This window comes from Corvus hawaiiensis, chromosome 3 (assembly GCF_020740725.1).
Source record: "Corvus hawaiiensis isolate bCorHaw1 chromosome 3, bCorHaw1.pri.cur, whole genome shotgun sequence".
NCBI lineage: Eukaryota > Metazoa > Chordata > Aves > Passeriformes > Corvidae > Corvus > Corvus hawaiiensis.
Genome location: NC_063215.1, coordinates 94,604,591 through 94,618,307, shown reverse-complemented (window position 1 = coordinate 94,618,307; position 13,717 = coordinate 94,604,591). Strand labels below are relative to the sequence as shown.

The 13,717-nt window shown below is 39.3% G+C and overlaps 1 protein-coding gene across 2 annotated transcripts in view; it reads left to right on the top strand.

Moving 5' to 3' along the window:
* UBR2 (ubiquitin protein ligase E3 component n-recognin 2) overlaps positions 1 to 5,832 on the top strand; it is a 56,287-nt gene extending 50,455 nt beyond the window's left edge. For both annotated transcript variants that reach the window (XM_048299142.1, XM_048299141.1), the window contains exons 44-47: positions 1,461 to 1,538; positions 1,812 to 1,982; positions 2,674 to 2,775; positions 3,554 to 5,832. In XM_048299142.1, coding sequence (XP_048155099.1) covers positions 1,461 to 1,538; positions 1,812 to 1,982; positions 2,674 to 2,775; positions 3,554 to 3,695 — 493 coding nt within the window. In that variant the 3' untranslated portion in view covers positions 3,696 to 5,832. The remainder of the gene's footprint in view (positions 1 to 1,460; positions 1,539 to 1,811; positions 1,983 to 2,673; positions 2,776 to 3,553) is intronic.
* The last annotated feature ends 7,885 nt before the right edge of the window (positions 5,833 to 13,717 follow it).

The following is a 13,717-nucleotide window of genomic DNA, read 5'->3' as shown; positions in this document are numbered from 1 at the left end:
TGAAGCTTTCTCCAGATACTTTTTCTAATGGGTGTTTATAATAACATAATATCTGTTCTGCTTTATTGAATAATAAAGATATTAGGGAAGAAGTGAATTTTTAAAAATTTTGTAAGACAAGGAAATAATGCTTAAATGAGTAGATTTTAAAGGCAAAGTTTAATATTGGGGTTTTATTTAGACTGATGTGCAGGAATCAGAGGCCATAAAATTTCATCTGATGTTTCCTATTGCTTTGTATCTTCTGGTGCAAAAAATATGCTGTCACTAAAAGATGTATATAACCTTTGTTTAAAAATACCAGGCATTGAAGAGCTTTCTAAACTGTCTTTTTAAAGAATCCAATTCCTTCAGTAAAGCCAACACCAAGTCAGCTGCTGAAAAGAAAATCAGCTTTTCATACATTTGTTCTTGCTGCGCAGTTACTTCGAATACAGAACATGTTTAATACTTAGTGGGTGTAGAAAAGCATTTAGGGTGTTGTTCTTTCTGAAGTCTGGGTAAAAATAGTGGTTAACAATTATCCTAATAATTAGAAATGAATGTGAAGTTCACGGTGCTGTCATGAAGAACATATCCCTGCTTTTTAATCTCTTGTGCTAAATACATAAAGTCAGTCTTTTAACATCGTGCATACAATAAGGCTGTGACAAAAATAAAAATTAATCACTTCATCTGTGAAACACCAGACTATTAACAGAATTTCCTACACAGCAAGAATATTCTGGTTGTGTAATTGATTTCCTGCCACATGTGATTGTTGGGATCTTTTCCATGTGTTCCTTTTGCTGATTCTTATCTGCTCTTCCCAAGCTTATGTCTAACTTGATGACTTTTTTCCCTCTCATCATGTTTTTGTACATTGCTTCTGTTGCAAACTTCTATTTGCATTTCATCATCTAAGTTGTATTATTCCTAGACTTGAAGATTATTAGAATTAGTGTGTAGTATCTGTTACCTTTAAATATATTTAAAATATATAAGTATTTGATATTAAATTGGTCCTTTTCATTGCATGCATATTTCATTCTCTTCAGGATACAAGTTCCCTGAACTTGAAAGTCAGACTATTTTCCATTCAATGTTAGTGACAAAAAGAAAATACAAGGCAAACTGATACAGAAGAGAAAAAACATTTATTTAAATCTGTAGTGAGTTCATAATTAGGGTTGCTAAAAGCATACAAATGACATGTATTTTTCCAACTTTCCACCTCTGCGTTTTCTCAAATTCATAAGAAATAAGACTAAGAAAGGGGAGGTGGTTATTTGAGAGATGTTGTGTGTTCGTCTTTTTATGAGCTACCATTTTACTCAATGAGTGGCAGAGAAGAGGAAAACTTAAAAAACCTAATTTTTCACAGATGCTGTTTAGATGAGTCAGGAAAACATGAATGAGTTTGAATTTGCTTGTGTATTATTCATTGAAATATGAGTGCTGATTCGATTGCTTTATTCTAGCTATGCAAGAGAATCCAACAAATTAATAGACCTTCCGGATGACTACAGCTGCCTCATTAACCAAGCATCCAATTTTTCGTAAGTTGTATGCAGTTATAGTGAGCACCCCAAAGTCTGCTGCTCCTTCTCATCAGCTGGGAAACCCTTAACCTGAAAGTCTCAGAAAGTTGTGTGTAGAATCATAAAGCTAAGGGCACATAGCATTTATCAGCCAAACTGCCCTGTATTTCAGTGAAATACTGAAATAAAAATTTCAGCTGTTACCTGTTACAGAGGTACTTCTGAATCTTTTTACTATCTAGAGTTAACACATACAGTGGGTTTTTTTTTCTTTTTTTTCCCTAACAAAAGGTGTCCGAAATCAGGTGGTGACAAAAGCAGAGCCCCAACATTGTGCCTTGTGTGTGGGACCATGCTGTGTTCTCAGAGTTACTGCTGTCAGACTGAACTAGAAGGGGAAGATGTTGGAGCCTGTACTGCACATACATACACTTGTGGTTCTGGAGTAGGCATATTCCTTAGGTAAGGAGCTGAACACCTCTGCTCTCATTGCTGGGTTAGATGGTGTGTGTAGTCATTAAATTAATAGTTCTGTATATGTGATTGCAGGGGTGGTGTGTAAAGGCAGTGTTTTGTTAACAACAGGGTTGCCTAAAGACTAAAATGTATTCATCTTCCTATGCTTTGGTGTAAGGTTCAGAGGTTGCTTCTTTGAAGATAATATTTCAAAGAAAGTTCAAATTTCATTTTCAAGTGAATTTGTTTTGCCTGTGCATTTATTTCTACTCAAGTGTTACAAAATAATGAAGGTAAATACTTTGATTTTGTTGGTGGTGCTGCTGTTGAAAACATGAAAATTCATTTTAGTTGTCTTCCAGCATATAGGAAAAAGTTAGATAATGTCTGTTTTCACTTTGGCAAAGATTAGTAAGAAGCAAAATTGTTTTGGGGTTTTTTTTGTGGTTCTGTTGGGTATTTTACACAGCCTGCAAATAATATGACAGGGAACAACATTGTTTTTAACTGCTACTGAGGAGTTGTAACAGGGAGAGAATGAGAGATGTAGTTTACAAAAATGTGCCTTTAAAAATCTGTACATGCAGATTATACAGAATGAAAGTAGGGAAGAACTGAAAAGGAGTGTCTATGAAAGTATGAGAAACTGTTCACCTAAAAATCAATACCAAAAGATCTTCTCTCTGTTTCTCTCTAGAGTACGAGAGTGTCAGGTGCTATTTTTAGCTGGGAAAACAAAGGGCTGCTTTTATCCTCCTCCTTATCTTGATGACTATGGAGAGACAGACCAGGGACTCAGGTAAATATTTTAAAAATTGTGTCTTTTAAACACAGGAATTATAGAACTATCTGGTGTGAAAAAATAACTTCTTATGTTATCTTTTCATTTTAATTATATAGGTAACATTATATTTTGACATTGCTGCTGCATCTAGTATCTTCAGATGTTTGAATGTTAATATGTGGGTCTAGGTCAAAAATATTTAATGGAAGATCTTCCCCAAGTTAAAAACAGTTGTCTTGAAAATTGCTTAAAGTTAAATCTTTCAAGCATCTGTGAAGTTGATTACGAACTAAGGCTGAAAATTTGTATCCAGTGCATTTGTTTTTATAACCTGTGTTAATTTAATACCAAGTGAAAATACAATGAGATTATTTTATTTAATGTAATAGTTCTTTGTCTTAACTCTCATCTCTGCTTCCTATGCAAGAATATTTTGGGGACTCGATATTGTTAATGCTTGCTACTTCTGAAACTGGCCAAGACCAGAGAATGTGAGCTGGTTCAGCCTGGAAAAGTTACTGAATACTTGCATTAGGAGTTCTGTGGGCTGGCTGTGAGGTTCCCAGGCTGGAGGGAACTGTTGAGCTGTAAGGGAGGGGCACCAGACAAGGTAGCACTGCAGTTTACTTATCCAAATACCTGTTCATTTGCTCTGATAACAGAATAATATTAAAGGGTTATCTGAATATTGTAGTATTTTATGGGGTTATCTAATACTTAATATGTCACGCCTGAGTGTTTGTGCTTAGTTGCAGTGTTTTATCGTTCCTGATAAGTGTTATCTCCTTTTCAGACGTGGGAATCCCTTACATCTGTGCAAAGAGCGATTTAAAAAGATTCAAAAACTCTGGCTGCAGCACAGTATTACAGAGGAAATTGGACATGCACAAGAAGCAAATCAAACTCTAGTTGGCATTGACTGGCAGCATTTATAGATTATCTGCTGAAGACTGGAACTTTATTAAAGATTTTTGTAATTCAGTAAGCTTTTCAAAGGAGGGATGAGGAAAAAAGTCTAAGGAAAAAACCCCAACAAACTCAGTCCTGTTATTTAATCTTTGTTTTACAATGTATTTCATAAAGATACCAGTTAACATTAATCAAGTAAACTTCTTTCTATGTAAGCAAGTTTTATTAGTCCTATAATTTGCACTGTGCTTCCTTCACAGAAATGTCTTGGGTTATAAACCTGGGCAAATGAACTTAAGTTTCTGATAAAAAAAAGAACGACTCTTTTTGGAAGTCTGACTATGATTTTTCATATGAACTGAAGAGAAAAAGACTGCTGAAACAGGAACTAGATAGAGCACAATTCTGGATTGTGTTTTGCCCCTTGCTAGTAATCTGAGCCGGTTTATTTATTCTTCTGCATTTTAATACTTATGCTGTGTGTACATGCAATGGAATGAAGTAAGGAAGCAAATAATGTAGCAAATGGATGTTTCTGTCTGCATCAGTGGATAATTCACTCTTTCACTCGGTGTATCTAAAACGATTTTGTCATTTGTACTCTTGCAGCTTTCTTGCTTCCAGTTGTTTTTTAACTAAAAAACTAACACTAGCTTTACAAGTAAAATAATTTAATTTAAAGCTTTTTCCAGAGCATTGCACTCCTTAGAATTATGTAGTTTTTAATTTGAATTCAGCTGGGGAACCCTTTCACTTTGAATTACGTGATTGGTTATTGGTATCCAAGGATTGACATTGTGCTTTAGAAGTTATTTTAAGATAACAATAATATGTAAAAGTCATGAAAGCTAATTTTATGTCAATTTCCAGAAGCACAGAGGATATTTTCTTCATTTTTGTTAACAGTTAAGTTTTAAGGTGCAAATCCCATCTTCTTTTTGTTGCAGATAAACTGAGTGGTTTCCTTTGGTTTTGAAGGGCCACCATCACACTGCCCACTTTTTTGATTTTTTTTTCTTTTCTTTTCTTTTTTTTTTTTTCAGTTGTCCCATCAAGTATATTTACTTTTTGGCTTGATTTAAAGCTCTGTAAAGATGTTTGCATATAGTATATTTTATAAATATATTCTATAACTGCGCAGATTTGCACTTGATATGAGGGTGCCTGAAGGCAGTGAGTTTTCTAGTTGTATGTAATTAGACCTCCAAGGTGTCTCTAAAAATCACATTATGCTTACTGATTTAAAATAAAATCCATTACCTTTCCCTCTCCTATCTTCTGACAAATTAGTAAAATCTTAATTTACATAGTTCTGTTTCCTTAATAGTCTGTGGTTCTTTTAGTTAAGTCTTAATTTCTGACTACGTCTCAGCCCAGATAAACAATTCCTTTCACTGTCTGCCAGGTCTTCAGTTACACTTGGTCTGACTGAATTGTTCCTATTTTTACAGATTTAATGCTTCAGATAAATTTTGTATATTCATGGTGTACAGGACAATTTTTCAAATATTCAGTAATAGTATTGAGTGAAGATGTGAAGTATCAAATAAAGAAACTTGGCCAATGTGGATTTCCTTTTCTTAACAACAGTACAGACTACTTTTGTCTCTACTACCTGTCATAGACTGGATCATTTATATATTGCTGTCACTTTTTACGGAGAGACATGGAGAAGTTGTGGGGAAAAATGACATTAATGCTTTATCTCTGCCCTTCCCTACTTAAACTGGTTGACATACCAACAATTTTCTGTGCATGGTACTTAGAAATCCCACTTTTTTGGTGATGTTACTATTCCTTTGTTTTTTAAGCTGTGTGCCACAGTTTCAAATAATGTGTAACTGCATTGAAAAACCCTTTTCCTGTAATCATCATATTAAAAAGATAATCGATGATTCTGACATATTTCTCTGTGAAAACCAAATATTGACAGCAAGAAGGATTTTTTGTTTTTCTTCTGGGATCAGAGTCGGAGACTGCAACCACAAATAGTTGCTAAGTACACAGCTTATCTTTTTTTTTTTCAATTTGGTCATTCTTTACTCAAGACTTCTGTTTTCTGATTTGTTTTGCATGTGTTTATATTAATGTAGAAATATTTATATATAACATTGTTTCAGTATCAGGGAAATAATATCTGTAATAAATTGGCTATAACTTTAATATTTATGGATTATGTGTACAATCTAGAGTATATTATGTGTGTGGGGGGAGGAAAAAAAACCCCAACAAAACCCACAAAAATTCCCAAATACAAAACCATTATAAAAAAATCCAAAACTAATCTGAAAGCATCAAGTATGTGCTTTTCATGTCAACATTCAATAAGTAATTTTTAAATGTTGTTTTTAGAGTTTTGCTGAGCTTGTTCCTTCAAGTGTGCCCCTTGTTAATCACAAGCTGACAGAAATACCTGGATGTGCAACATCTGCAATTCCCTGGCTAAAAATGTAAGATGATTATATTATTAGTGTCACTTGCTTCAGTCAGCTAAACCTTTCTTGACCTCTACCAAAAAGTCTAATCATCTTTTTAAAGGATTGCAAGTTACATTTTATAAAGGAATAAGGGTTGAGGTTCATATCAGTAATGTTATTTACTCTGTTCATACTAGAAGGTAACACTTTTTACTCCCCCCAGTCTGCCACAGGAGGCTCTTTTTTACTCTGCTGGAAGTCTGTAACCAAGATAACAAACTCCTGATGCCTTCTGACTTGTGCCAAGAGCCAGTGCTCCCACAGCTCTCTTAGCACTTCCTGTGATGTTACAGGGAATTTGGCTCAGATGAAGTGCTCGTGGATTCTCAAGACTATTGCCATTTTCAGCTCCCCTTTGGTTCTCTTCAGCTTCCTCCCATGTCCCTCAAACTAGTCTGCAATGCTGATCACTAAGCAAGTAAATTTCATGCCTTCCCACTTTAGCACTGGGAAGAACCTGGACTTGAAGGGTTCTGTGTGTTCCTGCACTATACAGTTCACTCCTTTTCCTGGGACAGTGGACATGGAGTGTGTAGGTGCACAGACTCTTTTCTGTCCTTTCTCATTTGATATAAAGCCCTGCCAGCTCTCATGGTCCAGCCCTGGTGTCTCATTTTAAGTGCATTTTACTTTATTTTATGTTAAATGACAGTGTTTTGTTTCAAAGCTCTGTCATTATGAAAATTTTCTCTGCGGCCTGAACGTGTAGAGGAGAAGCTGGATGTTCAACCTACCTTCAGCATTAAATCCCAGTTGATCTTCTTTCTGGAAGATTAAATTGTACAAGGGGAGTTGCATCTCAAATCTCTTCACAGTAGTGTTGTGTCATGATCAAGTGAGTTTCCAATCAGCCTCGCTTCTTCCCTGGACTCTCCTTCACTCCTTTCTAGGAACTGCCTCCAGCAGAAAGTGGTGACCCTGTTATTTCCATTCTGCTGTTGAGATTATTGATTATAGAAGTGAAAATGACAGTATTAAACAGTTTGGGCTTGAATATCAGCCCCATGGGAATTCCACTTGTAATGGTTTGCTTCCAACTGTGCACTGCCACCCTCTGAAACTGAAAATCCAGCCAAGATTCTGTCCACCTTGCAGTCTGCCTAGTTTACATCTCCCCAAATTGGTTATGAGGATGTCAGAAATCGTACTGAAAGTTCTTCTAAAGTAAGCCATCTGCTGTACAGAGAAAGTGTTTTACAGCAGCAAAATATATAAAAATACACACAAGGAGGCCACCTCTGGTAATAGCAAAAGATACTGGGGTCAACTTTCTTGTGCTTCTATAGGTCTTGGGATCTGAGTATCTTTGTGTTGGAATCAGCTTGGCTTTTGTTGAGCCAGTCCTGCATCATAGTGGGAATGGAATGGTGCTTTTCATACCTTAACTGGCATTAAAGGAACTTTCATAGGGAGGCCTCTACTTCTCTACCATTTGCTGTTCAGCTCCTTAGCTCTGTATGGTGATTGTCCCAGAGTTCTTCTTGGTGCTGTGTGGAGAAGGTTGCAGACTTCATGGGAACAACACTGGATTCAGTTATTATCCAGGCTTGCCTTCTGCAGGACTGCTGCCATGTGCTGAAGGAGTGTTGCAAGCCAGGGAGCCTGCCAGCCACCCCTCTGCACACACAGCTAACACGTTGCTGTCTGACTCTTACTTCCTCGGGGTAGCTGGTTCAGGCTCTATGGAACGGCTTCTATGGATCCTCAGGGACAGGCACACGGAAAGGTTGCTTAGCAGCGGTGGGAAGTCTTACAGGCAAGTTGTCTTTAGGGAAATGTCTCTCTTACCATGAATTCTTTTGGGTTTGGTTCTTTTTCATCCTGGGATTTGAATGTTGAGGAATTAGAAAGAGTAGAGTTGGCTTTTAGTTTTGGGCTATGTTCACGCAAAAGTGGGAATAATCTCTCAGCACACACCACAGGCAGCTCTAGAGCTTGGAGGTGTGGCCAGGAGGAGCTGGAGCCTCCCTGCCTCTCCTTGCTGCCACTCAACAGTGCCCATGGAGTCTGGGGGTTCTGCTGTTGTGGAAGTTTGAACTGTTGGGACAGAGAAGAACTCATGTCAGTGGGGTGGTTGGGGATCCCAGCCTTGGCTGAGGCTATCGATCTGTCAGTGCTTTCCCTCAGACCGAGTTCTGGAAGTTCATCCACTGGAAAACTCAAGAGGCCTGACTAAAAGTCCCACAGAGCTGTGCTTTTCAGACAGTTAGGCAGCTTTTTCCAGTAAGGGGAAGAAGAGGTTTCATTATCTGTTTTATTCCAAGACTAAGGGTCAGGAGAAATAGTGATTCCTGGTTCTGTTCTGGGAGAATCAGCTCCAGGCGTGGCTAATTCAGGTGTGACTTTTATGCAACAGTATTGAGCTAGTTTTATTGATAATACTATTTTTCACCTTGTAGTAGTCAATATGTATTAGTTAAATGTGTTACAGGCTGATAGAGGAATATAAGCTGCAGTAAAATAGTTCAGGTTTTTACAAAGCAGAGCCCTGTGAATCCCACATGTTGGATGTGCATTGTCCCCCTCTGATCATGTTGGGAGTGTTTCGGTGCTGCTCAGTGCCCCTTATCACCAGCTGGCTCTGAGAAGTAGCTGAGCATTTAATGAGTAGATGAGTATATGATGTATTTATTTATAAAAGCTCAGTACTAAAACATCCTCTCATTTCAGCTTGAGACCCTGCGGAAGGTTATGGTGATTTTGTCTTGTTGAAGTTCACTGTATCCACCCACGCACACCGAGGTGGGGGTGTGTGTGTCCCAGCAGTCTGGCCAGGACTAGGTGCTACAGAGGACAGGAGCAATGGCTTCTGGAAATGTCTTTTATATTCTTTGGGATTCAGTAGGACCTGTGGGGCTATGGGTTGCCTCAGTATCCTGCTTCACCCATCCTAAATCTTAAGTAAAGCTGCCGGTTGTCTTTTCCTGTTTCGGATGCCTTGGCTGGTACCTAATAATGTGAAGAGGAGTGGCACACACCACACACTCTCCCTCTTGTTGCCAAAGCACAGGTCTGCTGCTGAGAAGGCGACTGTACCACGGCCATTTGGAGCTCAGGCTTCCTGGGCTGGGTGGAAACAACACATTTCTCAGCATCTTCCCACTTTATTGCTGTCAGTCACATCCCTTGTTATCCATACATGCTGCTCTTTAAAGACTTGCTCAGTTATTTCTTCTGCTGTTTCATACATGTACATTTCTATTCATACTTCATTCGTGGCAGTTTTAACATTTCTTCTACAAATCTTTGTTCCACAGATAAAAACTGCTTTGCATATTTTTATCTTGAGGCTTTTGCATATTCATCCTCTTTTTTTTTTCCTGCTCTTCTGCCACCTTTCCCCCTCTCCTGGCATGCAAACATTAGATGCCCAAATCTTACATCTTTGATGGAGACATTTGTCAAACACTCCTCTCTTGGAGGAAAAAAGAAGAGGGAGAGTATGAGGAGTTTCGCAGTGCGCCAGGTGTAGGAGCTACGAAATGGCAAGTACTGATCTTCGTCTCCATGACAGCAATGATTAAATGTTACTTTTTCATCAGTTTGTGAATATATATTTTCACAGTCTCTTTTCAGACAGCGTGAGCTCGGAGGTGGTAAGTTTTCCAGCTTGTCCTTTGCGTGGGATCCTGGAAGGAAAGCCAGACTGGGTAGAGAGCCCCGGGCAGGGTGGGACAGCTGAGCTCAGGTTAAGGATGATGTCTGTGCAGACCACTGCGAAATATTTCAGTGACTTATAAAAGCAAGGTGTTGATTTGAAATCAACCATGTATTTGAGGAAAAACGTGTGAAACATATTTCTGTACTTGCAGTACCCTTAAGTGTGGAGGATGGTAAAGTGTGTTAATGAATAGGAGAGAAGATTATATAAAAATAACGAGGGTGAGGGGATCAGCAGTGTGTTCACTGATGTAATTCACTGGTGTCCTGTAACTAGACATGCCTGCTTTGGAAAGGTAGTGTTTGCTCCCTGTAAAGACAGCTCCAAGAAGCCTGTGTTTTCTTGCAGTGATTGTGTCAGAGTCTTGGAATGAATGTGCAATTTAGCACAAAATACACTAGGAGAAGAAAAAAAAATCTGCAGTAATTGCTAGGCATCTACTTAATGCTGTTGAGCTAATCAGGTGTCTCATCTGTGTATCCTTCCAGGTCAGGTTTTGGTAATTCATAAAGTGCTCTAATAGCTGAAATCTTGGAACATGGCATGAACTCTGACACAAAGAACTTTGTGTTTTATTTTCTTTTTCTGTGTACTGCTTTGTAATGCAGGCTTTAAGCTCCACTCTGTCAGCTTGAACAGGATGGAGCTGAAAACAAGGAATTTTGAGGGTTTTTTTCCTAATGGAGTGGTAAATGCTCTACACTAGCAATATGTTTGTCACTTGGAGCATGCAGAAGCACAGTGTTCAGCTGGGAGGCTGGGGGTAACTACTTCTAATGCCAACATATGTGAGACAAACATTTCTGTGTGGGCAGCGTTTCAAATCGTTGGGCAGATGTAGAAGAACAGTTATCCAGACATTGAAAGGTGTCACATCCATTTAGGACAGCAAACCCAAGACCCAGTGTGGTTGCTTCATCGCCCTGGAGCACAGTGGGAGCTCAGGGTGGGATGCCCTGCTGCAGGCATGGCTGCTGAGGTGCTCGTGGTTTCCAGGGCTGCCGTAGCAGTGGTTGTGGTGAAAGGAGGATGGGGTCGAATCCTGCTCTCAGAGGTTTGGGGTCCACTTGTAAACCTTCACCAGTGACAGAGACCTAGCTGTGAAGTATTTGAGGAGGATATGTGGCACTGGGAATGTCTACCTGTGTAAGCTGCGCTCCTGGTTGAGTGCCACCGTGCAAAGAGGGAGGGGACAAAAGGTTGTTTTGTCCTACTGGAGTCAGGGATATAGTGTAGTAGTAATTATTTGAAATCTAGACATACCACTGCAAGTTTTTTCCTGAATAAAATGCTTCCTGAAATGCATTTAATCCATTTTTAATATCACCTAATCTCAAAAATAATCTAAAATACTCTAAAATGATAAAAGAAGTTAGAGAAGTAGAGAATAAATTTGAATTTTAAGTCCTAATTACATTTAATGTTCTGGGGTGAAAACAAGAAATGCTGTCATAATTTACTTAAAATATGCCAACAGCAATGTTACAGAATCACTTTTACTTATGCTGTTGATTAATTTATGTAATTAATGAAAGATTCATTCATACCAAGTTGTGAATTCACCTTGTTGGTATGTCCCCCGTGTTTTTGTAATTTTTAACCTTAGCCTGTTATTTGTGCTGGAGAAAACACGTGTGTAAATGGGAAAACTCACATGCATTTGGAAAAGTGTTTGTCTGAGGCAGAGCTGTGCCACCCTCTGGACAGCTTATTTGGGCAGCTGGGAAGGCAGGGGGTGATCTGTAAGAGGAAAACTTTGTGTTTGGGAACTGTGTGTGTCCTGGAACTGATGAACACAGCCAGGGTCTCTTTCCAGCTTGGGTATCCTGGCATTGCTGCCTGGCTGGAGCATGGGCTCTGTGTGTCTCCAGCAGGGAAAGACAGCACTTCTTTGGCGCTGCTGTTTAATTCTGTATCATCACAGATTTCAAAGTGACTTCTGTGGGGTTTTTTTTCAAGAATTAAACATTTTCACCCTATTACCAAGGGAGTCAGTCTGGGGAATTCTGTGCCTGAGGATTAGGGCTTTGTTCTCCTCCTTTCATCACCCTCCAGCTGCAGTTGTGCCTTTCCAAGTTTCCTCACTTCTGCTTTGCAATGCTTGACCCTGTTTTGCTCAGGAATGTGGTGCTTGGTTGCCTGGTGCAGGAGGTGTGCATCAGTCTGGTGGCAGGCTGCAGACCTGCCCTTTGATCCTTGTTCCACTGTTTGACTAGTACCTCTGATTCCTGAACCACCCTTTGCTCTGGAGTGCTTTGAGAACAAACTGTGGATATGTACTTCCTCGTGGTTTATGGACTATCCTCTTGATGGAAACAATCAGGCAAGAGTAGTTGTTTGCATGTGCTTTGTGGGGAGCTGGCGGGATGGGAAGTGGGAGTCCTGCTCCGCCTCCCCCTGGCACAAATGTGAGGGGGGGCTTCAAAAAGGGGTGTTCCCCAGGGCAGGGTGCTGCAGAGACTCTGATGGAGAGTCTACAAAGCTGAGCTCCAGGCCAAGGTTTCCTCCAGCTTTCCCACCTCACAACTGTGCTTTGGATCCGAATTCAGATGTACCTATGAAATGACATGGGAACAGCAAATGCAGGTGCTTTGAGAGAGGCATTTTGCTACTTCAGTCAGTTTGCTACTTCAGTGTTTCAGTCAGTTGCTGAACACTATAGGTCTGATATAATTCAAAAAAAGTTCCATGTAGGCATTACTTCAGATTTGAGATAGCTGCATTGCTGTTGCCAGAAATAAATTTGCCTAAGCCTGTGTCTTCCCCACAGGGGGCTGTTAATCACATGGTTCCATTCTATTTTTCTGGCCTTATCTCTTAATTAACTAATCTCCAATAATGCTCTTTATTTTTTTTTTTTAATAAGCATTTGTGATCCGTCCCCGTTTTCCATCGATTACACTAAAAGCAGCGTTGTCTTCTTTTACAAAACAAGCCAGTTGGGTGTGAATCAGTAAGTGTTTTGCTGGGATCCCTTTTTCTTTATATCAGCCTTGAAAATCTTCCCAGCCTATCAGGTAGGGAGTCTGTGGTGCCTGTGAGCCTGATATAGCATTCCCATGCTCTTTGCTAAGATGCACACTTGTGTTTGTGTGGTATTACAAAATGCCCAAGCTCATGTAATGCATGGAGGCTAATCTTATCAATTGTATTAAGGCTACTTAGGAACTAATAGCTTTAAGGAAGCTGTTTATATTTCCTCCTTTAAAGCACTTTAGTCAATGTTCTGTGCCCCTTCAAATAAATGTCATCAGTAAAATAGTGCACTTTTTGTCATTTCTTTTAAATGTGATGTTTCTTAAGAGTTGACATTTCAAGGCCTTGGGCTGGCTCTCATATCTGGGTACTTGGATTTAAGCCACTAATCCATATGGAGGTACCTAAAAAGAAGTGGCCTGGTTTGCATGAATTAAGCTCACATCCTTCTGAAGTTTATTAGTTTGAAAATCAGGGCATGGCTCTGGAAGTCGTCGGATTGCTGCAGGGAGATTTGACTTTGTGAGCTCTAGACTTAAATTTAAAATAAGAACAATGTGTTCTTTTGAATGTCCATTGGAAGTTAAACGGGGAGAAAAAGAGGTTATAAACCCAGCTGATTGTCAAAGATCCTGAGGATGCCAGTGGTTTCACTGGTTCAGCGTGACCAGAACATCACGTTTGTGGCTGTGAATATATTTTAATTCCTATGTACTACAAGAGGATGCTGTTAAAATAGTACAGCAAATTCTGTTTCTAGTAAGAGGCAGGTGATTTAGGGGTCTGCTTGCACATCCTGAGCTTAGCTGGGCACATGAAATGAGGAAGGTTTGCTTTCTCTCAGAGCATTATATAGAGGTGGGGAAAACCTTCCCACGTATAGGGACACATAAAAGAGATCCAAAAAATGAATTCAGAAGGAAAAAGTCAGCAG